This window comes from Oenanthe melanoleuca, chromosome 21, assembly GCF_029582105.1.
Source record: "Oenanthe melanoleuca isolate GR-GAL-2019-014 chromosome 21, OMel1.0, whole genome shotgun sequence".
Taxonomy (NCBI): Eukaryota; Metazoa; Chordata; class Aves; order Passeriformes; family Muscicapidae; genus Oenanthe; species Oenanthe melanoleuca.
Window position 1 is genome coordinate 3,629,086 of NC_079354.1, and position 25,174 is coordinate 3,654,259.

General features: G+C 47.5%; 1 protein-coding gene across 1 annotated transcript in view; it reads right to left on the reverse strand.

The window, feature by feature from the left end:
* The window catches only part of CAMTA1 (calmodulin binding transcription activator 1), a 239,814-nt gene extending 214,644 nt beyond the window's left edge, over nt 1-25,170 (reverse strand). Inside the window, exons 1-3 of the mRNA XM_056508365.1 lie at nt 25,081-25,170; nt 21,587-21,680; nt 1,245-1,363 (exon numbers count right to left, since the gene is read on the reverse strand). Of these exons, the coding sequence (XP_056364340.1) occupies nt 1,245-1,363; nt 21,587-21,653 (186 nt within the window). The 5' untranslated portion in view covers nt 21,654-21,680; nt 25,081-25,170. The remainder of the gene's footprint in view (nt 1-1,244; nt 1,364-21,586; nt 21,681-25,080) is intronic.
* Between the last annotated feature and the right edge of the window lie 4 nt (nt 25,171-25,174).

The following is a 25,174-nucleotide window of genomic DNA, read 5'->3' on the forward strand; positions in this document are numbered from 1 at the left end:
TTCTGTCCTAACATCATCTATCAGAGCCACAAGAATTGCCACTGTTCCATGCCCTGTCCCCATTAGTACAAACACAATAAACTGCAACCTGCTTTTTCTACAACTTACATTTCAATTCAAATGACCCAAGACAAAAACATCTACACAAAAAAGGCAAGGCCAGCAACTGCCCCAAAGACCCAATTCATTCCATCACAGTACTGGGTACGTTAAAAATAGATACCTGATTTTAACTTCCAGACACCAAACAGAAGAGACATAAGGACTCCAATTTTGAAAAATACACACAGTCACTGCTCTGTGATTGATTCTACGCTCAGCAAACACACACACACAAGTGAGCCGTGTTTGATCCTGCACTCAGCTGCCACTTGCAGGTGTTAAACTCATGAGCACAGGTTCTGTTAACAAGTTTAGATCTACAAACGAGGGATCAGAGGAACAGGACCAGACAGCTCCCAACAAGCAGATACTAACTGGAGTTCTACAGTCATTTCTCCAAGTAGATTGCCTCTATTATTAAGAGATTCTCATAAATATGGCAAAGCTATGCTAAGACAGAGCTACTAAAAACTAAAACTACACAGTGTGGGTATTGTTATGGGACATTCAGCATAGCTGCACAGCAGGAATATAAAGCCTAGGAGTTGTAGAGCTACCTAGGTTGTTCTTTAACTTCACCTTGCTCACAGAATATTATATACTTCTTTTTTATTTAAATTACCCCAACCATAATGCAGTAAGAGGTGATTTGTGAACCAGCATACTCAAGGTAACTGGATTCCAGTAAAAAACACCCAGTTCTGTTTCCCTTGTTCTTAACAAGATTACTCAGACAGACGTAAGCTGGTTATTTCCCAGGACCCTGAGTGGCAGGAAAGAACACACACTGCTTTTCTGTTCAGAAGTCTTCACGTACAGTAAACTTTATTCATCACAAATTCAAATTTATTCATCAGTACAAACACACCTATTCAATTTTAAACCATTTTGAGATTTGACTTTGAGACAAGTCACACACACATGAGCAATAGACTCCTACTGTACTAGAAGTCAACTCCCATATTTGCCTTCAAGTCTCACTTAAAGCTCACTTTCAGCATGTACTCGGACTTATTATTTATGGAACAGGTTCCAGAGCCAGGGAATTCATATCCTGTAACTTGCATGGCATGCTTTCACAAAACAATCCATAACCATTAAGTAAGCTGGTACATTTAAGAATAGGTAAGACATTTAACTACCTCGTTAGTGTTCCAGCGGTGCCTCTCTTTCGGTAAACTTGAACATTTTGGTAGACATTCAAGCAGCTTCTTCGGTAAAAAGATTTTTACATGACTGCCATTGCTGTTCCCATGATCATCTAGAAAAAAGAAGGAGACATAAAATGTACATACATTCACAGGAGAATGGGTGGTTGCAACCAGGAGACTCAAGTGAGGACAAGACTTGGAAACCCCCCAGTTGCCCTGTCCAAAAAGAACAATTTGCCATGGCAATAAGACAAATAGCAGCTTTCTCTTGAAAGTGTAACTTTATTTCAGAAATGTAAATACAGTTTAATTCTTTCTAGTTGCAAAGTTTTAGAACAGCTTTGATGGATTTGGTTATAAGGAACCTGTGTGTGCTTACCTGTGCCTATTTTAGCTCATTATTTTCCTCAGTAGCAAATTTTACAAGCAATAGCAACAAAACACTGTAGAAGCTGTGACCAAAGCAGCACGACCTGCCAGCAAAGTCATAAATGAAGTTCACACTTGACAGGATTTGCAAGTAAATAAGCACTGAGACCCAGCAACTGCTATAATTTTGTCAAGTTGCAGCAGAAATGCTACTCAAGGTCTATTAGTTCGTTTAAAATGAAAACACCCCATACCTGATCAAACCCAGCATACTTCTATTTCCATTCACAGCTCAGAAAGTAAATGTAGTTCTTCAACTTAAGAGTGAGGAAGAGGGATGGAAAGTTTCCTACCTCACCATGTCCAAAGGTCTCAAAAGCAGAAATACTAAATAATACAAAATTATTGTTTTTTATTGCTATATATGTAGAATTCCCCTTAAAAGACTTGAGTCCCAAAAAGCCCTGCAATCCCACACCAGCCTACAGCAGTCCCAACAGCAGCACCTTAAAGACGTCTATCACCCTCTAACACCATCAAAAGAATCAGAGCACCCATAAAATGCACGTGTTTATCAACCAAATCAGTCCCCACAGGAAAGGGAACTGGAGCAGCAGCATAAGAGAGATCAGCCACAATGCAGAACTTCATCAGTTCTCCCTCCAAACACACCACATCTCTGTTATCTTCCACCAGCCTCATGCATCCCGTGACAGATCCTGTGCAGTGCTTGTACACAAGCAGTACAGTTACTCACTAGCATTTTACCCTACAAAATTAATTTATAGTCATTTCCCATTTGGAAATGTACAGAAAAAGGATATTAACTTCATTTTACACATCTAATCATTTTATGTCATAAAACACATGCCAGCACTATGATAAAACTCCTCTGCAATTCCGTACAACACAGACATTCCCTGTGACCTGCAGTGAACCCGACAGAGCCTGGCTCACGATCATTCTTAGAAATTACTCAGGAATTGTAGAGACTTCACACCAGCAGCCAGACATCCCTGGTATTCTTAAAGCTTGATTAGACTCTTGGATGTGTCAAGTTCAACAATATACATGGTGTTAAATCAACTGCTCGTGCAAGCCCAGCAGATGAGTTTACAAGATAAGCAGCGATGTGTATGATAAACGTGAGCTGCTCTGTAATTTACGAGTCCTGTGTGCTCCCTCAGTTACCGGGAACTTTACTGTGCAACTGTGTCAGATTAAATCAACAGGGCTGCCACTTCCCAACTTCTTCCTGGGCAAGGAGCAGCCATGCAGGATCGATCTCTGCTGGACTGTTAAAGAATCATGGAGAGGGTGTTCTCCTGTATGCCATACCAGGATTTCTATTTGGATATTGAGTATTTCAGACCATGACTCTACAGGGCTTTTTGGCCACATCCTGTTCCCCAGCCAATGCTTTGCACGTATGATTGTCACTGCTATTTCCCTACACTTGGGCCACTCCAAGCCTCACAGACACCCAAGCTGCAATACCTGGGGTTATCCACAAAAACACAACTTGCCTGTGGTAAAGACCAGTGCCAGGCAAGGCCTGCCATGCCAGCAGCTCCCAGCCATTTCCAGATCCACCACCCAATGCAACCAATACTCAATTCACACTCCCTGCATTCATTTTACACCATTTCCATTTCTCATTCAAAACACTGCACTGCTCTACATTCAATTCATTAAGGCGCAAAGTATTTTACAGCACACATTATTGCTTTTATCAGCCAAACTACATCCCAGTTACATCTCATCAGCTTATTTTCCATGGGCACATTTTAATTGACATTAATTGTATTACTTCCCCTTACCTCCGTATCAGTCAAGCCCTCTATCACTCATTCCATTATTTTGCAGGGCTGGCAGACCTCTAATTATTCAGCTCGTTTTATTAACTTTCTTCCATTGTCATCAATTATCAGTATTATTAATCCAGAAAGTGCCTATGGATAACAGAGCCCTTTAAAATGTTTTGGTAGAAGTTGTCAGAACTTGCTGACGCTAAACCTTCCAACTCCCGTTGTTAGCATCTCCCACCTTCTGTTATTACAGCAATGGAAGGTCATTCTCACCATCCTGTAACACGACTACATCTCATGGATGCCTCCCTTTTCTGCATTTAGCAATGGCATTTCCTCACTCCAAAATAATCCCCTGTGTGAAAAACAACTGCCTCCTGCCTCAATCCAACCAGTTTTTCATCATGGACTCCTCAAGCTGTGTGGTCAGAACAAAACACAACCATCACAGTATGGGATGCAAATCCTAAATCCAGTGACCTCCAAATCAGGTCTGACCTTGGAAAAGGATTAAATCAGCCAACCAGCAATGAGGGTGAAGAACCCATAGCTCCAAATGATGTACACACATTTTCCTTCAAACTTGCCTCTCAGCCTTCTGGAATCACACTATGTATTCCTACTGGGAAGAAAGTCCAGGGAAGATGGGAACAGGAGAGGAAAGGAGGATTGCTCACCCAGTGGCACTGAGGGTACTGGTGGAACTAGAGTTCCCATTCTTCCAAATGAACCACCACTTTCCTGGTCCTGTTCCTCACAAATAACACCATGACATATTTAGGGAAGTGAAGCAACCCCCGCCTCCCAACGCTATCCCTTGGCTTGAATCACATCTGCCATTCTAGTGCAGCTGACAAGCCCATCAACCACCACAGGGGCTCCTGGTGAAGGCAGACAAGGGTCCACATTGATCTGCAGCCCCGTTCATCCAGCAGCACAGGCAGAGCACCCAGCAGGCAAACTCCTCCATTTATCCCCAATGAAAATTTCCTCAGTAGCTAAAAACAGGAGCTGCAACTTCCCAGCACTGATTTGGTTTTATTGTGCAAATCCAGATTTTTACTTGAACTTTCTCCTCGTTTATTTTTGCTACGGGTGCGACTAACAACACCAAGATCTGCAAATCCATCCAGTGTCAATAACAAGCATCTGTGCAAGAAGGGCCACACTGGCACGGGGAGGATTTGCCAGTAAAGCTCTATCAACACGGGGGTTTTTAGTGCAGAGCTGGCCACAGCTCAAAAATGTTTCCCAAGGCAGGCACAGCCACAGCTGAGAACTCAAGTAAGGAAGCTACAGACTAAAATATAGCAGCCTACAATGTGTCCTGTTATAATTCAGGATGAAAATGCGAAATTTAAGTTCCATTAGCAATCTCCAATATTACTTATTAGCAAACCAGAAACTCATGTAGAATTAAGAAAGTGTAAGTATTATAAAGTTCATGGAAAGTTCCACATTAATTATACCACATAAACCCTTCGTCATTTTATGGGTTTCTTCATGCTCCTTGCACTTTATCCTCCCAAGGGATGTACCATGGGCCATAAAACTTTAAAGTGCACAACAGCAAATCACAGAGAGTCTGTGCTCTACCCCCACTCTCCAAACAACCCCCTACCCCTTTTTCTTTAACTGGTTCTTAAATCTTTGGCGATCCAAGAGGTGAATTTAGATCTGCAGCCCCGTTAACTACCACAGTTTTCCTATATAACATGTAATTGGAAAATAAAGAAATCGCCAAAAGGATGTTGATCAGCTACTGATCTGAAGACAGGTCCATACTGGAAATAAATAACACAAGTAAGCTATAAACTCACAAACATAAGTTTTATAAACCTATAATTATGAAATAATAACTTAGGGCTGGCCATCTCCTTAACTATACCTCAAGAGAGGGAAGAGGTTTTTAAACATTACAAATGGGCACTTTAGTACAAAACAGTTTTTACTAAAATCCCAATATCATCCTTATTTGGGAAAGGGGCAGGCATCCAGCTGATCCCACCACCACTGACCAACCAATCAGGGGGCAGAATTGCAGCCCTACAGTGCACAAGTGGAACCAAAAAAAGAGTGCACAGAGGCCACCATAGTCACCCAGTCACTTGCTGATCTCCAGACACAGACAAATCCAACAAACTCCATCTGGAAGAAATAAATGCAAAGAATGACTCCAGATCCAAACAACTGCAGAACTGCCATGCTATTTCTCTCGGTTAAACTTCAATCCTGGCATCTTCCATCAATAAACAAGCAGCAACAGAAGCAAATGCAACAGCTCTTGGTCTGTTTGCTAGAAATATTTGTATGATTACAGTAGTAAATCTCTTGGCAACAAAAGCAGATTTCTAAATATCAATAAAGGGTGGCTAAGAGAAGATAACCAGGTCCAGCTCTGCAGTGCTGCTGTCTCAGCAGGGCTCCGCTGGATGCCAGCACTCAGTCAGACACTGGCTGAGCAAATACATTCCCAGTCCTCCAGCATGGGATGCAGCCTGGGGCTCAGGGGAGGACACAAGGAAAGACTAAGCAGTTCAGGCAAAGGTAAAAAATGTACAAGAGGAGCAAGAGGCTAACACCAACCAGCATGTGTATGGCCATGACTGCAGCATGGAATAAGCAAGGAAGGAAAAAGCCCAGAAAGGATGAGAAGGGAATCACAGGAATGGTGGCAGTATGAAGAATGAGCAACAAAACAATTTTCCTCTAGAAGTTACCGAATCTAGCCTTAGTGCCTTGAAATATTTGTGATAAATACTTTGTTGCTATGGCAAACTCTACAAACAATTCTAAAACCACAAGAAACAAAAATATAGCTAAAGCTGCTGTTGTGCATCATTGGCCCAGTTCTCCCCCCAAGTAATGTGCTACTCTCAAGTCCCTTTGTCCTTTTCACATAGGAGAAAGTTTCTTGACATTTTATAACTAAATTCAGTGTGAACACCAATTAGGTGAAACTACAAATGGTGCATTTTGGGGAAGAGCTGAGAGCCAAATTTTCCCTAATGAAGGCCTACACAGTGGCTGAGGGCTGGGTGACACAATCAGCTGTTTATTTCTCATGCTGTACGCTCAGCACCCTGCTAAACAACACTTCCAAGTCTACTGTCCCTCATCAGCAAAACGAGGTCCTCTTTCCCTCTCCCCCCTAGGCAGGGTACAAACACTTGCTAATGGAACAAGAGGAGAACTCCTTTACAGTCAGAAGGTGCGCATAAGAGCCTACTCTAAAAGTAAACTTTGGGAGTGTTCAAACAGTGCAGTCACTTCAGCCTCTCCTTGCAGTTCCTCATATTCATGCCTGACTTTCACTGCTCATCTGTTAAATCTGACAAGTGCACCAGAATGATGAAACCATTGCTCACCATCACCATCAACTCTTTGGTTGAGACATGTTCTCAATTCCTTCACCCTTTAGCTTTCACTAAAATTACATCATCAAATTCAATGGCAATGAAGCCAAGGACTGGTGGATATTACTGGCCAGGTCTAGCAAAAAAACTCCATCTCTTTATTCAGTTCCCAATACTACAGATGTTCTCACCATTACAACGCATTTCCTGAAGTATTGGCTAAGGCCAGGGTAGTCACTTACTCTGACCCTACATGCTTGCAGCCACCAGTCACAAATATTTTCACTTCTTTCTTGTCATACCACAAAGACTTTGAGTTTGGAAATCCACCTGGAGAGCTGGCTGGAAAAACCTAGCCTCCTGAACCAAAGTGTGTGATATGGGCAGAAGGACAGCAAGCACTCCATGTCCACTGAGAGGAGAGTTTACTCTTGTTCACTCAGGGCCATGTCCACTACTCAGCACAGAGTGGCCCTTCAGCATTGCCCTGGGAATAGGGTAGGTGCTGTACCCCAAAAGACTGGGGCTAAGACAGGCAAACCTGACTTTCCAAACCCACAGGGTTTAATCCAGCGCTAACACCACAAGGCTGCCAGGAGTCAAGGAAGGTGAAAACAGGACACAAAGTAAGGGGAGGAAACTACAAAGCAAAAACTCAGCAAGGTGTGGAAGCACAACACCGAAGCTTCAGGAAGCTGCTGTAAGCACTACATTTCAACTAACCAGACCACTATTCCACAAGCACTCCACCCAGCCTTGCTTCACTCCCTGGCAATATTTGGGTTTGTTGGTTGGGGGCTTTTTCCCTTCAGGCACGTGGCTTACTGAAGCAGAGGGACATTGAAAAAGGAAGGTCATATTCCAGCTGCCTTTTTCTGAAGGCTATCTGGATAGAGGGAGGATACTGCCCCTTCCTCCCACAACATCCACCTTTGTAAGGAGGTCTTTATAAGAGCCATTTAAGACCACTAGTAATGCAAGGTCAGCACTGAATCTCTAAACACTAAATTCAAAGGTATCTGTTTCAACCATACTTCTACGTCATTGTTTCACTACATCATTTTCTGATACAGAAAATGAAATCTAAGTTAATTCATCACCAGGAAGGTTTCCTACATATGTAGTTTTAAAATTGACACAAATAAACAAAAAAACCGTTAAACCAAAGTAATAGTGAAAATCATTAACAAAAAAAGATGTAGAATTAAATTTTAAAAACAGAGTTTTAAATAAGCCTTAAGCCTTATGTCGGGAATAGCACTACCATAATACCAAAAGTACTCAAAAAACTGACCTCACAAACATATTGTTCCTAATGTTTGAAAAAAGGAATGAAGCCCACTCACTGAACCTGTCCTGCTGGCTGACAGCCCACAAAGAGGGTCTAGAAACTTCACCAGGAGACCAGTTTGCCTTCAATTCTGACAACAGAAATTTTGGTAAAATCCCAACACTGAGATTCAGCAAAAATTCTTGGGCAAAGAGTGGACTGAGCTGAGCATCAAATTCTGCCTCCTCTCCACGACAGTCCGATCCTGCAGCACACAACCCCGGCCATCAGCACACTGTAAGTTCAGATTTGTTTAAGTAATAAAACCTTAAGTAACACTTCTGCAGAGGGAAGTAAATATTTGCTGTTTAACAACCAAATCGGGGATGTTTTGTTTTCAAAAGACTGTTGCTCCCCAAATAGCCCCTCCAAAGCCAGTAACATCTGAGGCTCCACTTACCCTCTTTAATCAGCCCACGCCACCAGCACCCTCAGCTCAGGAGCTGCAGGGAGAAACACCACCTCCTGCTGCCATCCCACCTATGATCCTGTCTCAACTAACAGACAGAAAATTCAACAACCGCACACAACCAAACTCAGCGCACAACAAAATTCTGCGCCCCTGCGCCAGCAAGCACAAAACACACGGACACTACTCTCTGCAAAGCTCTTGGTTAGAGGTACCTGGCTGTGAGAACACAAAAAGGCTGTCCATGTACATTCTTCCCCTTTTGAACTTTAAATCAGAAAAAGAAAGTTTCTAAAAGGACACCCCCCTTAGCACCCTCTGATCAAGTTCAGAACTGTCACAGCTGCCAAAATGGCACCGGCAAGGGTCAGTCCTCCCAGCTCAGCTCAGATGCACAAAACACAGCAGGAACTACAAAACCCACAAACCCTCTGCTGCAGGATGGCAAGAGCCGCTGGGTCACTAAACCAGCCTCATCCTGCCCGAGGAAACCAGTAAAGAGGAAACTCACCCGAGTTCTCCAAGCCATGGAACTCTCTCCTGCAGCCAGGGGACAGCGGCGCCAGCCTCATTCCAAACCTCAACTCCCGCTGGGGATCTCCTGCTGCTTGGGGGGGCACAAGAAGCCCCGACAGCAGCTCGGCAGGGAGCTCCAAGGCCAGGCAGGTCTGCAGAGCCGTGTGCTGCTGCTCAGAGGCTCACCGCTGCTGCACCAGGCTGAGGGGATGGAGCAGGCGGCTCCCCAATGAAAGCAGCGCTGCTCCGCAGCCGGCCCGTGAGCTGCCATTTACATCCGCTTTTAACTCATTGAAGTAACTAAAATCTAAAGCAACTTGTGCTCTCTCCTCCAGCACCTGCACTACTGGTGAAACACTCTGCTTCAATTACGCCTTTAGCATTCCCATTTAAGTTTCTGACAGGTGGAGTTTAAGCTTAAGGAATGAATGGTTTATATGCCGTCTCCTTGAAAATCCACCGCAAAAGTAGGTCAGCGGGGGAGCAGCTCTGTGACTTCGTACGACAACAGCCCGGGCGCCGGTGGCGAGCCGGGGTTGCTCCGCTCCCACCTCCGCGACGCTGCCGTGCTCTGCACGGGCACAGAGCAGAGACAGCGCCGGCCCAGCCAGCGGAGACGCCGGACGGCAGCGCCGGGCACCGCCGGCGCCTCGCTGGCAGCTCCTGCACAGCCCTACTCGAGAGCAAACACGGCTGCCTAGCCATCTCCTCAGCAAAGACACACCTCACCCGCCCCCTGAAACCAGTTACCAAGACCAAACACGACAAAAGTTGCAGTAAATATCAAGCGGAAAGGACAAGTTACGTCCCCAGTCAGAGAACACTGACCTGCCTGGTCCGTAGAGCCGCAGCCTCACAGGGCTGAGCACACCGAATCCTGGGCTTTACAGAGGAAAAATCCATCATACGTTGGCACAGGAAGCCCGAAAAGTGAATCGAACCCGACGGTACCTTGGTGACAATACTGTCACCCCCAAGAGAACCAAAACGTCACAACCTGAGCCAGGAAGTCCAGGTGAACGCTCGCTCTCTCCTCGCACACACCCCTGTTAGCCAGGTGGCATTTCACTGCTTCAGTGCAGTTAATCATGTACTTCAACGCAAGTGAGAAAAGAATGAAGCCCGACGTTTTCCAGACCAAAGGAAAGATCGAACTAATGGATTTGGGAGCATCAAAGAGATTAGTAAAAGATGAAGCCAACAACACTCAAAATCACCTCTACTACTTAAATTTTAGATTTTTGCAGAGCCTTTGAATTTCACGGCGCAATCAAAACTCAAACCTATGCCCAGAGGGGCTCTAGAGCTGCCAAGAAACAATGCAAAAAAATAAATTCCCAAAGCAATCCGAGAAAAAAATCCAGACAAAAGGTGGGATAAGAACCCTTGTATTCTATGAAGGGGTTTCTCAGTAAAGAATATAAATGGGTTCCAGGCAAGGATGTACATCTGCTGTGGCAGATAAAGAAAAAAAAAAAAAACAACCCTATTACTTACTACTAAACACCGTTCCTTGAGGTGCCCAACTACAACCAGGTCAATCCCTGGGGTGTTGGCATATTCAACTAGATTTAGGAAGGGGATGTGAACTGCCCTCTGCACACTCCTACCGCCCCTGTAAGATGGAGGCGCCGACACCGGTACCGGCCGTGACCACTCGGCCGGCGGGGTGCTAGCACCGCTGCCCGAGCCGGCCGGGGCAAACTTATCTCAAATAACGCGAAATATCCAACCCGCCTCTCGCTGAACCCGGGCCACGGCCCCGCTCCCGCGGGGCCGGGGGCAGGAGCGGCGGCGGAGCGGCGCTTCCCCCTTGCGGACGCGCCGGCCCCGCTCCCTCCGCTCCGGCAACTTTCGGCCTCAGTCGGGCGCCCCGGGGCCCCCAGCGGGGCCGGGCCCGCGCCGCGCTCACCTTCGCGCCTGCCGCTCCGCCCGCCCCCGGCCCGCCCGCAGCGCGGAGGCCCCGGTCTGGCGGGGCCGTGGCCAAGGCCACCCAGCTTCCAACGGGCGCGCGCCCGCGAGGCACGTGCGCCGCCACCGCGGGGGGGTGGCGGGGGCGGCCCGGCCCGGCCGTGGCGAGCGGCGGCCCCGCGCCGGCCGCGCCGCCGGGGCCTCCATGTTGGCGGCGGGCGGGCACGTGCCGGCAGGCGGCGGGAGGCGGGACCGTGCCCGGCCCGGCCCGGCCGCCGCGGCCCCCGCGCCACGCGGCCTTCCTGCCGCACATGGCCCGCCCGCCCGCCGGCCCGGCCCGGCCCCGCGGGGGCGCCGCCGCCGCGGCAAACTTCGCGTCGCGCGGCCCGGCCTGTGCCGCCGCCACCGCCCCGCGGCGGGGCCGTGGCGGGGGGCGGGGGCGGCCCGGCGGGCAGGCCCGGCGCGGGGCCCGACGCCGGGCGGGGGCGGCCCGGCCGCGTTCTCACCTTCCGGCTTGTTTTCGGCGGCCATTTCCCCTCCGCGCGCCACATCCTCCTCCGCCTCCTCGCGACCGGGACCAGGCGCGCGCCGCCTCCTCCCGCGCCGCCGCCGGCCCGGCCGCCCCGCGCGCACCGCGCACGCCCCGGGCCGCCCATTGGTCAGTCCGCCACACTGACATTCCCGACGCCCAATCGTGGCAGGACGGGGGCGGGTCCCCGGAGGGGATGGGCGCGATGGACACTGCGCCCCACCAATGGCAGTGCGGCAGCTCTTCAGTGGCACGCGTCTCAGCCATTCAGAGGAGGCGCTGGGCGGGCCAGCGGGGGCAGGACAGAACGCGTGATCGACGGCCGCAGCAGCCATTGGAGGGCCGAGCGCGCGTAACTGACAGCCGCCGGAGCCAATCGTCCCGCGGGGGAGACGGGACTAAGCGGCTGACGCACGGCACCGCGCGCGCCGGCGGCCAACCAGCCGCGCCGTCCGGCAGAATGACGGCACGCGGCACCAATGGCGCGGGCGGCCCGGCCGCGGCCCCGGCCCCGCCCACTGGATGCGCGCGGCACCGGCGAGAACCGCCCCCTCCGCGCCCGGTGACCCCAAACAAAGGCGGCGATTGGCGCGGCCGCCAGTCCCCGCCCGGCGGGGCCGCCCCGCCCCGAGCACCGGAGCCGAGGCTACACCGAGAGCGCGAAATTACCCCCGCCGGGACACCCCGGGGCTGTTTTGTGAGAGGCGCCACCTGCGACCCGCGTTTGTCACCGCCCAATAACGCGGTGCCGAACCGGCGTGTCCCGGCCAGAGCGTCTGCCCTGCTGGGCTGGTCCCAGCGCTTCCGGGAGGGACGGAGATGCCGAGCCCCTAGAGCAGAGAAGAACCCTTCGGGCGGAGAGCAGCTCCCGGGCTCTACCTCCTCTCTGTGTGGCAGACGAAGCCGGTGCTGTTTCCCTGCCCTGACCGGCGGCCCCGAGGCTGCAAAGGTTGTTTCCCTATTTTTCAGTACTGCTGAATATTCGGGGTGCTGTAGGCCCTTTTCCACAGCCGCAGCGTTCCGGGGTGCAGAGCACGATGCTCGGGTGAAACAGGCGTTCTTGGCACGGTACAGGGAGATGAAGATTTGTGATTTGTGGAGAGAACCAAGTTACGGTGGCCAAGGAGATGATAAAGGTTTGAGAGAGTCCTGCCCATCCCTCGGACACGGTTTGTGAAACAGTGTCACAGATCCCACTCAGCACACACTGCACAGGGCCAGGGGGGTTGTGAAGGGGCTTCCCACGACATCAAAGAAGTCGCTCTGTCCTTCCCAAAACTGACGTGCTCCAAGGAGTGGAATTTTTGGCCTGGCTGAGTCTGTCCCATCTCCTCAAAGCTTGATGAGCACAGGCACTTCAGCCTCCTCGAGCAGAGCCCTGTGGAACTGGACCACAGCTAATGCTTGCACAATGCAAACCAAGACTGCAACGGTTGTTTCCTTTGATGTGTGTGACTAAACACACAAAAAGGATATTTTCTCTTAGATCCTCCTGGGAACAGAACTTCTTTAAAAAGACCTGTTGGTGCTTTGGCTTTGCTAAGGACCGAAGCTGTTTCTGAGCCCAGACGAAAGGAGGATGGTGTGATGGGCCTCTTCTAAGACAGAAGAAAGGAAAATTCCTTTTTCCTATTTTCAGCAGCTGCTAATCTCGTGGAGCGTGAAAGGCACATTGATGAAGAGGCTTCAGAATGACAGGCTCACTCCCGACGGTCAGAAAGCTCATCTGGTACAGTGTCCTATAAATACCCACAAATACTAATGCAGCCACAGGATCAGCTAAGACAGTTGTTTCCTTCAGCACTTCAAAATATGCTGGAAAGGAAAACTTTTGCAGTTGCCACATGGGCAAAGAGCTACCATTTTCTTGATGAATTGTAGGGAATTTATGTCACTCCTTGGTTATTCTTCCATATGCTTAGCAGAGACATGAGATAGCCTTACAGTTGTTGTAATTCATAGTTTGCATTACAGCACAAGATAGTATTAGACTAACAGAGGGTGCCGAGGGACAGGAAACAACCTCCTGATACAAATCACAGACCTTTGGTTGATGCCTCATGGAGGTGTGGAGGGCCAGTCCATGCTGAATTCCTCCCCAGAGCTCCCCTCAGGGTGGCAGGTGCTGGAGCCCCTATGGACAAACCTGCCTTGCCCCCTCTTCTTCAGAAAGAAATGGGCACCTGGCATAGCCAAGGAGCAGAGCCCACAGTGCTTCTGCCCTGGGCCAGCTCACCTCCAGCCCCTGTAACGTCAGGCTGGCATTCTCAGGCAGCTTGAATTTCCATGTGAGTATCCAGGCAAAACCAAGTAATGAAAAGAGATGAGAGAAATGATGGGACCAACACAGCTTCTCTGACACAGCTCCTCCTTCTGGTACCAAACACAGGGATGCTGGAGAGCTGTTTGGTTTGTTTTGAACCACCCCCATGCTTGTGGCAGGAACTCAGGCTGCTCCCTGCAAACACACAGCAATTGTTGCCACAAACAGCTTTCCTGCTCTTGCCAGGGTAACTGGCACAACCATTCATTCCAGTCACAACCCTCGCTGCAGTATTCACTGACACCCTTTGGACAGGTAACCATGGGGTAACATGGGTCACATCACTCTGACATCACCCACAAACTAAATGAAATGCCAAGTCAGCTCTGTGCGCACACACGAGTGTACATATGTCTCTTCCCTCCAAGGCTTGAGCAGTTCCTTCTGCACTTCTATGGCTCATTAAAGCAACAAGGTCCATGCTCTGAGGGACAAGGTTTTTCAGGACACTGCCTGCCTTCTCCTGGCCTGCATAGCCTGAGAACACAGAAGTGCTGCTGTACTAGTTGGGAACAGCTCTGCTGCCAGGACTAACACAGCAGAGTTATCTGCTCTATCATGTGTCTTTGAGAGCACTGCCTGGCTTTCTAGATCCTTCCTGGTCTGTAAAGAATGAAATTTTGTGTGGATTAGGATGAATAAAGCATTTTTAAGGGGTTACTGAAGCAGTGTATGAACTCTACTCCATCTAGCTAATGAACTCTTTCTCCTCCTCAACATGAGGTTTTCTACCAGGAGATACAAACCCCTAGTGAACTGAATCTCCCACACCTGAAATTATCTAATTCTAGATAATTCTATCTAATAATGTTAGGTGTGATTCTGTACGCACAGGTTACTACAGCAGTGTGACCTGTATAATACCAGAGATACTAAACGGGGATTTTTTTCATCCAGCATGCCAGCAAAGCCCCAAATATTTACATTTAATTCCTGTGCAATAAAATGATAAGAAAGAAGCCATTTGAATTGAAGTGCTGCTGGTATCTTTGAAATTTCCAAGCTCCCGCTGTTTAAAACTCAGTCCAATTGCTATTAAGGCACAGAGGTACTGAACTGCACAGGACTCCATGCATGGATGGTGTGGGATAAACTTGCTTGCTCTTACCTTTCCAGGGGCACCCGCACAGAGCAACCTCCAGCTGATAAGCGGCTAGAGAGATGGCCAGGAGTTTGTGCAATCTGAATCATGAATAATTTTTATCAGCACACTGATAAAAGCCACTGCTATGCTGGTGATTGGTGTCTGGGTTGGTTTCATTAAAATGAAGGTGGAATACCAAGTTCTTTTAAAATTCTTAATTATCAATCTGTGGCAGATGTGGGTCTGGCTTGGTTAATTGGGTTAATGGGATGATTTGGTGATGATACTGAGCTATATGCAAAAGTAAAACTGTTAAGAATGTATTCAAATATCCTGTTATGGATATTCACCACATCACCGTTGCTATGGCAAGCAGCACAAAGGAAAACAGTTCAGACAGGTTTAATAGCCATAATGACAATGTTGGAACCCCATTTCTTGTGAATTGTTTGCACAAAGTTACTTCATGATTTAGAAGCAAGGAATGCCAAGTGTTTTCACAAAAATACTCTCAGAAGTGTGAGAAGAGATGATCAGAAAAACCTCACATGATAGGAATGAAATGCTTTTGCCCTTTTTACTTTCTCCACATACAGAATCCAAAGGTGTTTCTTCTAGGTGTCATTCTAGAAATAAACCCAAGACTTAACCCAGACAATGTGTGTAGACAAACCCACTCTTAAAACATGTCACTGCATTTGTGATGTACAACTGCCAATTCCTAGGTTTAGTAAAAACAGGTAAATATTCCAAAACATGCACTTCTTTCAAAAGCTTCTCCTAAGAAGTATACTCCACCTAACACTCCACCTTCTAAGTAGCTTGTCTAATATTATATGGGAAAGTTGAAGAGAATATACATTACCAGGAACTAAGAATACTGGACTCAGAATGGACAAAAGTGCATATTCCCCTGGCAGGAGGTCGAGCTCAATCACGTTCTACACAATGGGCTTTGGATCCATCATTCTCTCCATTCCTTCTGCAGTTCTGAGCCCATTTGTTTCCCTCAGAAATACAAAGAAAGACTACAATCAAATCACCTCTAGTTAAATTCTGCTGACTACAGGAAATACACCTCTGGCTAAAATTAAGTACAACTCCAAAGTCCCAGCCCCTTTAACAGACTCTTTGAGGAAAGCTGGTTTTGCTGTGCAAAGACCCATAAAGAGTTTGTGGATATTTAAATCAGTAGCCTCAACACAAAACACAGCATTTACCTGTTTAACCAAGAACAGGACCAGCAATGCAGTTGCTCTACAGGGGCACCAGCTCCAGATGGGACTCCTGTGGGGTTGCAATGCTGGAGCCTCAGTCATTCCAGTACAGTCACACAGCTCCAGAAGGACTGACACAGCTGCCAGCCTTTGCTGCAGGTAACAATGCCAGGGAGCAAGTGTCCCACCATGCCCTACACACTGTCCCTGCAGCCCTTTGCTCCCTGTGAGACAGCCTGGGGTCTGCCTTCACTTTGCTCCCAGCACCACAGTGGCACTAAGAAAGTAACAATCATTTTGCCCTAATATACACCCATAAGCCAGTTAGAGGAGAAAAAAATGAAATATGAGGTAAATTAAAGCTTCCAACTAAGGGGATTTACCAGTAAGTCACCATAAAATTCAGATAATTTATTTTTTCAATTCTGCAGCAACTTTCTCCAATTCATTTGGATTAGCTATTAGAAATTATGTCTCAAAAATTAAAGAAAATGTCTATTGACCACTATATCAAATTCTAATTTTAGCCAGGGAAAAAAAGAATAATTAGGCTGTGATTTATTCTGGTAGTCAACTTACATTAACAATTTTCTCCCATGTTTATGTAACTCTGGCAAAATCAAATAATATATACAGTGCTCATAAATGCTAGGTTAGATTTAGTAAAGACAATTTCCTACACTACATCCAGGACATTTCTCTTTGCTTTCTTTTCTAATACGACAATCGAGTTGTTCTGTAAGGAGGGAATATGATTGTCATGCGTGGCCTCCTCAGCTGGAATTTTAGTGCAGTCTTCAATGAGGGTCATGGAAGGATTAGTTTTTTAATATCTTTTTAAGCTGTCATCCTCCTGTAACAAGCTGTACAGCATGCCTGCTCTCTGGGAATGGTTTGCTCCACATCCTAACCCTTCTTCCCAGGGAGAAAGTATAAACCCTGCAAACTCTCAGTGCCAGAAGCCATCATGCAGTGTTGGCTCTGCAGTGGATGCACAGCTCTCACCTCAGCACGAGTAAGTCTGGAACTGGACCTCTAGCCAAGCTGGAACAAATGGGGAAGGATGTTTAAGATCTCTAAAGTTATACTACTAAAGCTGTGTTCCTGCTTTTAAACAAGTATATTTTCCAACTCCTCTAGAACTGGACTGCTGTCTGCATTAACTGAATAAATAGGGATCTGGGAGCCAAACCAGTCACCAAGGTATTAAAGTGTCAGCCTCAGGCACTGAGAACAGAAGAATGAGTAATGGAAGACAACAAAGGAAGAACGGGAGAACCAAAGGAAGTAGAACTGGTGATGGTAACAGAGGCAGAAGGTGCTCAAAGTCATATGGATTCCAGAACTAGAAGCCAGAGGCAAATTCAAATTTACCTGAATCAGTTTCCTCAGACGGCACTGCCCCCACGCTGCCCTTTGCCCAAAAACCCATCCTGGCATTCTGAGTCAAGTCTGTCCTGTGATTCCCTCAGGGAGCATCATTAACACACAGAGCACTCAAGCTTTCAATTAAAAAGCATCACTGCTGAAAGCATTATCCCAAATCTTTAAAGGACTCCATCCCGATTAGGCTCTGCCATGTTATAAATTCACAATGAGAAGGAACTTCCCTGACTTTTCCTATCATTATTTATGAATAGGTAAACCAAATGGAAGAGTAATCCCAGTGTTACAAACTAGAGTCACTTGTGCTTTGCTCCCAGTGGCACCATGGCAGAGCAGCTGCTCCAGTTCTCTTGGGGTGGTGCAACTGTGCCCTATCACACAAACCCTTCTGCTCTGTCAGCAAGGGTACACAACAGTTCTTATAAGCAAAAATGATTGGTTTAATATTTTCTCACTAGTTTTAGCCAAAGAGCATCTTCTTTCTAGGTCTGCCTAAACCTCATCTAACCTTTAAGACTATTCTTTTCCATGTGACCCATGAGAGTTGCATGAAATGAGAAATATATCCAAAGAGTAGCTGCAGAAAATATACAGAAATAACTCGTTTTCATTGAGATGTGTTCATTTTTGTGTTCTGACTTTCCCCTGAACTTCCTCCCCTGAAGGACTGGAACAGTAATACCAGTACAATAATACTTTTTCTCCTGAAGTGGAGTAAATCAGTTCCCCATTCTCACTAGTGAAGTGAAAATTAAGATGAAAAGGAGTACAGAATGCAGAAAACCCCTATTACTCAATAATACAATTTGCTGCTGATCCTCAGTTGCTAAAACAGGCACGTCAATTATTTACAGAACTCAGAGTGTGAAATATGAAGTATTTCAGCCTGGGACACCAAGAAGGTAAAACCAGGAACACAATCCTGTCAGCACTGGCAGACAAGGACAGAATAGGCAAGCACAGAATATTTCTACACAGATTACCCTTTTTATTGAACTACAAATTGCAAAACGTCTATGAAGTGCCACTTTCAGTGTTAAGTGAGCTGCCTCTTCCTTTTGACAGTGTCAGTCTGTATTTAATGTTTATTTAACATTTATCTAAAGGGCCATCTCTACTAGGGAAACAATGTACAGTAAGTTAGCATAACTTCACCTGAATATTTACAGGAACCCAGGATCTTCTCTTGGATCTGTACTTATGTCTATCATCCTGTCACACACACTGTAAAACCTGCTCCACATGACCAAACTTTGCCAGTAATTTTCACAATCAAAATTCCAGTTTATGCTCTCAGTAGTGATACCAAAATTTATCTCCACAAAAGCACTTGTATGGTTTATAGCAAGTTTGTTGAGAACAAGTATCTGGATTAAAACGCCCAGGGTTGCAGTGAAAGGTTGTTCATAGCTCATCTGAGGAACTAACAGGTACTATTCAAAAACATCCACAATTTTTTGGGGAAAAACCCAAAGCAAACCAAATAAAATCCCACACACAAAATCAGAAAACCTTGGAGCCTCAACTTCTAGTAACAGCCATTGATACAAGGCACAGCCTTGTTAAAACACTTTGGTGGGTCCATGCAATATTCTATCTTAAATCAAATATTTCAAAGCTGGAGGAATTCTAAGTGCATCTCCTCCTCCTGCCTTGCCTCCAACTCTGAGGCAAAAGCTTCAAATACAGTGACTAAGAAATTACAGAAAAGGACTAGCACTGAACTTTCAGATCAAAGGATACAGAGTGATTCACATTCTTTTCCTGACTGCTTGTGAGACGTGGGCTAAACAGCAACAGTCAGGTGCTCTGAAAACCTCCACCTCAGTAAGAGAAATTGCAGCAGTGAGGCTACAGGACCCCAAACAGGACTCTCCCTTAGACAGGCTCCCTTGCTCAAGAGCTCTCTGTCAGCCCATGTCACCAGAGGGGTGACAACACCACCTTCCACTGCTGCCAGTGCTCACCAGTGCCAGCGTTTGCAGGACAACCGGCAGATCACAACAGGTATTGTCCACTGCTCTCCTGTAACCGAAAACCTGAGTGCTGACACGACTGAGGGAAAAACTAAAAAATCCACAAGCTAGCCCTGCAGGCTACTGTCTGTCCCCAGGGTCACACCAAATACCACGTGCTGGAAGGAAGCAGAAGCAGGGAGGACTTGGCAGTGCCTGAAGCACAACGCCTGCTGAAATGATTGTGCTGATGCCAAATTTGGTCCTCTCGGAGCTTTCCAGCCACTGCTGAGAGGACAGCACGTGTTGCAATGCTGGAGCTGGCAACGGCAGTGCTGAGCACAGCTAGTGGCCACTGGCCACCTTAAAGCACCAGCACCATGCAACTGCCCTGAGCCAATGTTTAGCAGCGTGAGCAGTAAAATAAGACATCTATTGAGCTCTCAAAACTGCAGCCAATATTGAAAAGCCTCCCTGTTCCACATCTCATCCGGCCTTGTGGGTGCTGCAGCCACCACTGCTCTGTGCTGGCTGGGCGCCAGGGCCCCAGCCAGGGACCAGGAGGAATAAAAAATGGCTACATGACCTGGCTCTAGGGAACCAGAACTCCTGTAGGGACACAGGTCCTGCCAGCACTGGCTGTTCTCCAGTTTTATAGACTCAAAGCTCTCCAGACTGATGGTGAAAAATTTTGAAACCCAACGAGTATAACAGATTCACATCCAAGTTTATGGAAATTGTTGAAAAATACATCAACAGCCTTCACATACACATATGCAGAAAAACAACTAACAAAACTATAAGATCTCCCAAAATACGGATTGACAACAACAGAAACTTGCTAATTACTATTTTAAGTATCCTTAAATTCTCATCTCTGGTGCTATTAAACTAAAATTATATAATCATGGATTTGAACTGTAGGACAGCTTGTACAAGTTAGACCATACCAAAAAGTCAATCAGTGTTTCAGAGTATATTTAGTGGATATTTTGAACACAGACAGAGCAAAGAGCTCAGTCCATGACAGGCTCTTGTCATTTTGGCTGGAAAGCTCCAAGCAGACCAAGAGCTCTGGTGGCCAAATGGCACAAACATCTGAACTACAGCGAATTCCTCCCTGACTGCTGTTTTGAAAACAACACTCCCAGCAGAAACTATTATTTATATTTATCAACCCATTAAGCAGTATTGAAAACATCCTCTGCTTGCCCCAGAAACACCCTATGTCCCACACAGCTGCTGCTGGAGAGAGATGAGAGGCAGGGGCAACAGGAAAATTATCACTGCAAACCTGGAGCACTTGCAAGGAGAACATTTGCTTTTGACTTTTGAGGGATTCAAGTCAGCCTGCACAAACAAGCATGAAAATATCCCAAGGACTAATGAAGATTTTCTTTCTCCTCATCAGTTGCTTCAGCCACTTCTGCTGCCACTGGATGAGCGTAACAATGCCTTTCTACTGCGTGGTGCTCTGCAGGTATGACTAAATCTGCCTCTTACCTCCCCAAGTCCCCAGGTAGACTATCACACCTCCATTACAGAGAGAATTTCACAGAATGAAAGAGCCAGTAAGAAGTGTTTCCTCTGGGCATCCCAACAGCATGATCACAAAATGTGGTAAAAGGCATAAAAGCAGCAGAGAGAGATTCACCTGTTTGCAGAGCACTCCCAACACTGCAGCCATGTGCACCTGCCCAGGGCATGGCCACAGCAGGAGCAGGCCATGGCTCACTGACTGAGTCTGGAGCACAAACTGGCTGCAAATGGACTGCTCCAGGGCAGCTCTCATTTGTGTTTTTGCCCTCAGCACAATCACAGCAGCAGAGGTGTGGAGTAACTGCTGGGCTGGTGGGGCAGGGAGAACTGCAGCACCTGCCAGCGCACACATGCAAGTATAGTGTGGAAAGGATGAGTCCCACAGGTTTTAGGCACAGAATGATGCAACTTTGGGGAAAACCCGAGCAAAGAGAGAGCAGGTCAGGAGTGAGAGGTGGCACTGGGACTTCATGCAAAACGGAGGAGGGAATTCAGAACACTGAGCTCCAGTTTGAGGGGGTGTGCCGTTTGCCTCATGAGGAAAGGTACCCCACAAAGTCCCACAGGCTCTGAAATGCACTCAATTAGCTGTTCCTTTTACCTTTTTGTTCTACCCAGCATTTCTTCAAGAGCACTGTCATCTCTGGCTTTGGCATCCTACTCATCATCTATGAATTCATGTTGCCGTTTCCTCCCTGAAAGGAAAAATCCCATAGTCAGTCATTTGCTACACAGAGGAAAGGACAAATCTGACAGTATTTTTGCCACTGTTAAAAGTTGAAAGACCACCTTGCTCCTTGTGCAGACAACAGTGCAAATTGTGCTCTTGGCTATGGTGTCATTCAGCCATGATCAATCAGTGTGTGCTCACTCCAGAAACTTACCCCAAATTTACCTGTAAGCAGCTGAAAAGCTGTCAGTGCCTCAGCTCTGCCTGGAGAGAAGGAGCAGGGCAATGACTCACTCAGACTGAAAAAATTCCCAACAACAACAAGAGAGACTTGTGCCAGGCCAATATCTTTATTTTACTTTAAAACATTCTCAAAGTGTTAATCTATATGAAAGAGAAGTAATACAAGACTGAGAAAGCATATTTAATGTTAGGGAAGCCTTCATATCACATGAGCCAAATTAAAAATAAGACTAAACATGAGTGTACAAAGCAGAGACAAAAAAAATCAATTTTCTCAAAGGCATAACATAAGGGACTCCCACAGGGGCCAGCAAATTCTGGAAGGGAGAAAGAGATTATATTTTATGGGAAGAGATTCAATAAGCATTCTTTTCCCATAAAGCTAGTGATGGAGGATTGTCACTGCTCCATAGACACCCCGTGCACATTTCAGGACAACGGTAACAGGAAATCAATAGCACCTTTTATACGTGCAAAGACATTATGTCTCTGGATTCCTAATACTAACAAATGGGCCAAAAAAGACCTTTACTAGAATTCAGCAGTCAGCATTACTCTGGCTGAGAACAGAGGGCAGGATGCTGGTCTACACCCTTAGATTTTTAGATTTTTTTATTTAAGAACTAACTCTGCACCCTCGAGTGGTGCCCAGGAGCCCCCAATGACAGTACATCACAAGTGTAACGGTGCTAAGCTGCCACCCCATCACACACATCCCCTCCAGCTGATGCTGTAGTCATTTCAGATAGGAGCTTTGTCAGGGGGTAACTTGACAGCTTTGACAAGCTCGGCTGAATTTATGGCACTTTCTAGTTTTTCCCTCCATTGAGCTGCGATGGAACTAAAGTTAATATTACCAAAACCACTCCACAAGGGGACAGGATCCCAGCGCTGACTCCGTGATCCCAGTCACTGAGAGAATCTGCTGCACTGGGCCCCTCACAGTGTCTCCTGCCACCCTCATGGACAGGGATGGCAGCTCCATCCAGCCCACTTGCCAGAACAGATTCCATGATGAAGGTTCCTCTGGCTCTACCACAGCAGAGGTGAATCACCACTAGCAAGGCTACTCACAGCTTACTAGAGAGCACTGAAGCAGCAGCCACAGTGTCACAGGTCTGATAACACACGCCTAGCTAAACCCAGGACCTGAGTCCTGGGGGCTGCTTCTCTTGCTGCAGGGACTGTCCCCTACACAGCACCACAAAGCTTCCACCTCCAAGTACCAATGTGGGAAGAGGAATATCACACCCCAAGCCAAACCTTGGCAAGTCAGCAAAGCACAAACAAGTACTTTTCTTTTTTTTTTTCCTTTTTCTTCTTCCCATCAGATTGCTTTTTGCCATAGATGTTACATGTCCTCTGTTATAATGCAGGGTTTTAAAGAGCTCTCTCTACATCCTTAGAAAGCACAGTTCATATTTAGCTCCCTAAACTCGTATTTCTCTCTTCCTATATTTCCCTGCCAAGATGTGACACCTGTGGAACGTTCCCAGAAAATTCCCCTGAATCATCTGTGATGCAAGGGAACAGGAGCCAGCGTTGGCAACAAGCAGCTGGGTCTTTCAGGAAAGTGTTAGATCAATCTGGTGAGGGGAAGGAACCCCAATCACTCTGGCACTAAATCCCCAAGGACTACAGAGCTCCCAAATCAGTTATAAAAAGAGCATAATTACGACAGCACCAAAATCCATGGGAAATAGCGTTGCCATGGCAACTGACATCCTCACAACTTGAATCTCCTTTGCATTCTTGCACAGACTCAATGACTCCTAAACCACGGGGGAAAAAAAAAAAAAATCTGTCTAGCAGGTGGGTTCATTGAGGAAAAGCAGTGCTGGAGGTGTTTCCCCGCAGAACAGACCCATTTCCGCATGGTTTCTCAGAAAGGGAGGCTTTGTTCATCTCTCGTTCCAAGCATTGCATCTCGCTCACCAGGAGCGCAGAGGAACTGCTATAATACAATCAATACTTCCTTGTTAACTACCTTTGTATCAGGAAAAAAAAAAAATCTTATTAAATATTAAAATGTTCCTTTTCAAAAACGTTCTTTTCAAATAAAAGTTATGTGAAGATAAAATCCAAAGCAGACTAGCTGAGTTTTGAAGTGAGAATGTGGTTAAAGCTTCACATTGGGCTGCACTGGTGTTAATGAGTGGTCTTTCAAACATTCCTCTTTACAGACAGCAGTACCCAAAAACCACTCCAGCATCCCCACACACAGATCAGATGCAGCCACTGGGCAACATCCATACATGAGCAGGAAAGGCGTTATTTTTCTTCCTGACAGCCTTATCACAGTATTAATTTAAAGCACGCTCTAAGCGACGTTCACGTTAGCGGACCGGCTGGGCAGTTCTGTTGCCAGAAGCTCTGAGCTTTGCACACTTTGGGGGCATTTCCCTTCCATTTCTGGTCGGCTCTGGGGAGTTAACCCACCATCGGGGAGGGCAGCACAGCGAGAACCCCAGGTCCGCGTTCTCTACGCCAAAAGCCAAAGCAGCGCTATTGATGCAAGGGAAACTGTTCCGGATCTACTGGCGACAAACGAGCACACGCTCTGCCCACGGTGTGCCCCCACCAGCCGCGCTGTGCCCGCGGGTCTGGCATCGCCGAGCTCGGCTGAGCTCGCCTTCGGGTGCCGTGCAGGCAGATCTGCCCCGGGACCCTCCGCCGCACCGGGCTGCCGGAGTTCCCCACTGCCCTCCGCCAGCCCGCTCACTCGATGGTGACAGCACGGTGTGGAAATCGCCCTCTTGTTACGGGGGAGAGAGGCCTCGTGGTACCGTCTGCTCCTACAGGTTCCGCAAATGACCGGAGCGAGCGACTGCCCTTTAGGCAGGTACCGAGGGCCCTGCGGCACCGAGACGGGCACCGGCAGAGGAACCGGGCACGGGCACCGGCGGTCGCGGTCGCTCTCCTTCCCGTTATACCCCGGGAACGGGGCGGACCGAGGCCCTGAGCACCCACGGCACTGCCACAGCCGCCGCTGGGGCATGGCGAGACATGGAAAGCACGGAGAGCCGGCAAAGACGCGCCAGAGTGCCGGGGCGAACGAAGAACGAGGGGAACGTGGCCGGAGCGGAGCGCGGCGGACCAGGTCGGTGCCGGTCAGTGCCGGTCCGCGCCCTCTCTCTCTCTCCCTCTCTCTCTCTCTCTGCGTCCCTCCCGCCCTCACTCACCCCTCGCCGCCTCCGCCGCCGCCGCCGCCTCCCGGCTCGCGCGCCACGCACACGCACGCGCACACGCACACGCCCGGGGGAAGAGGGGGGGGAG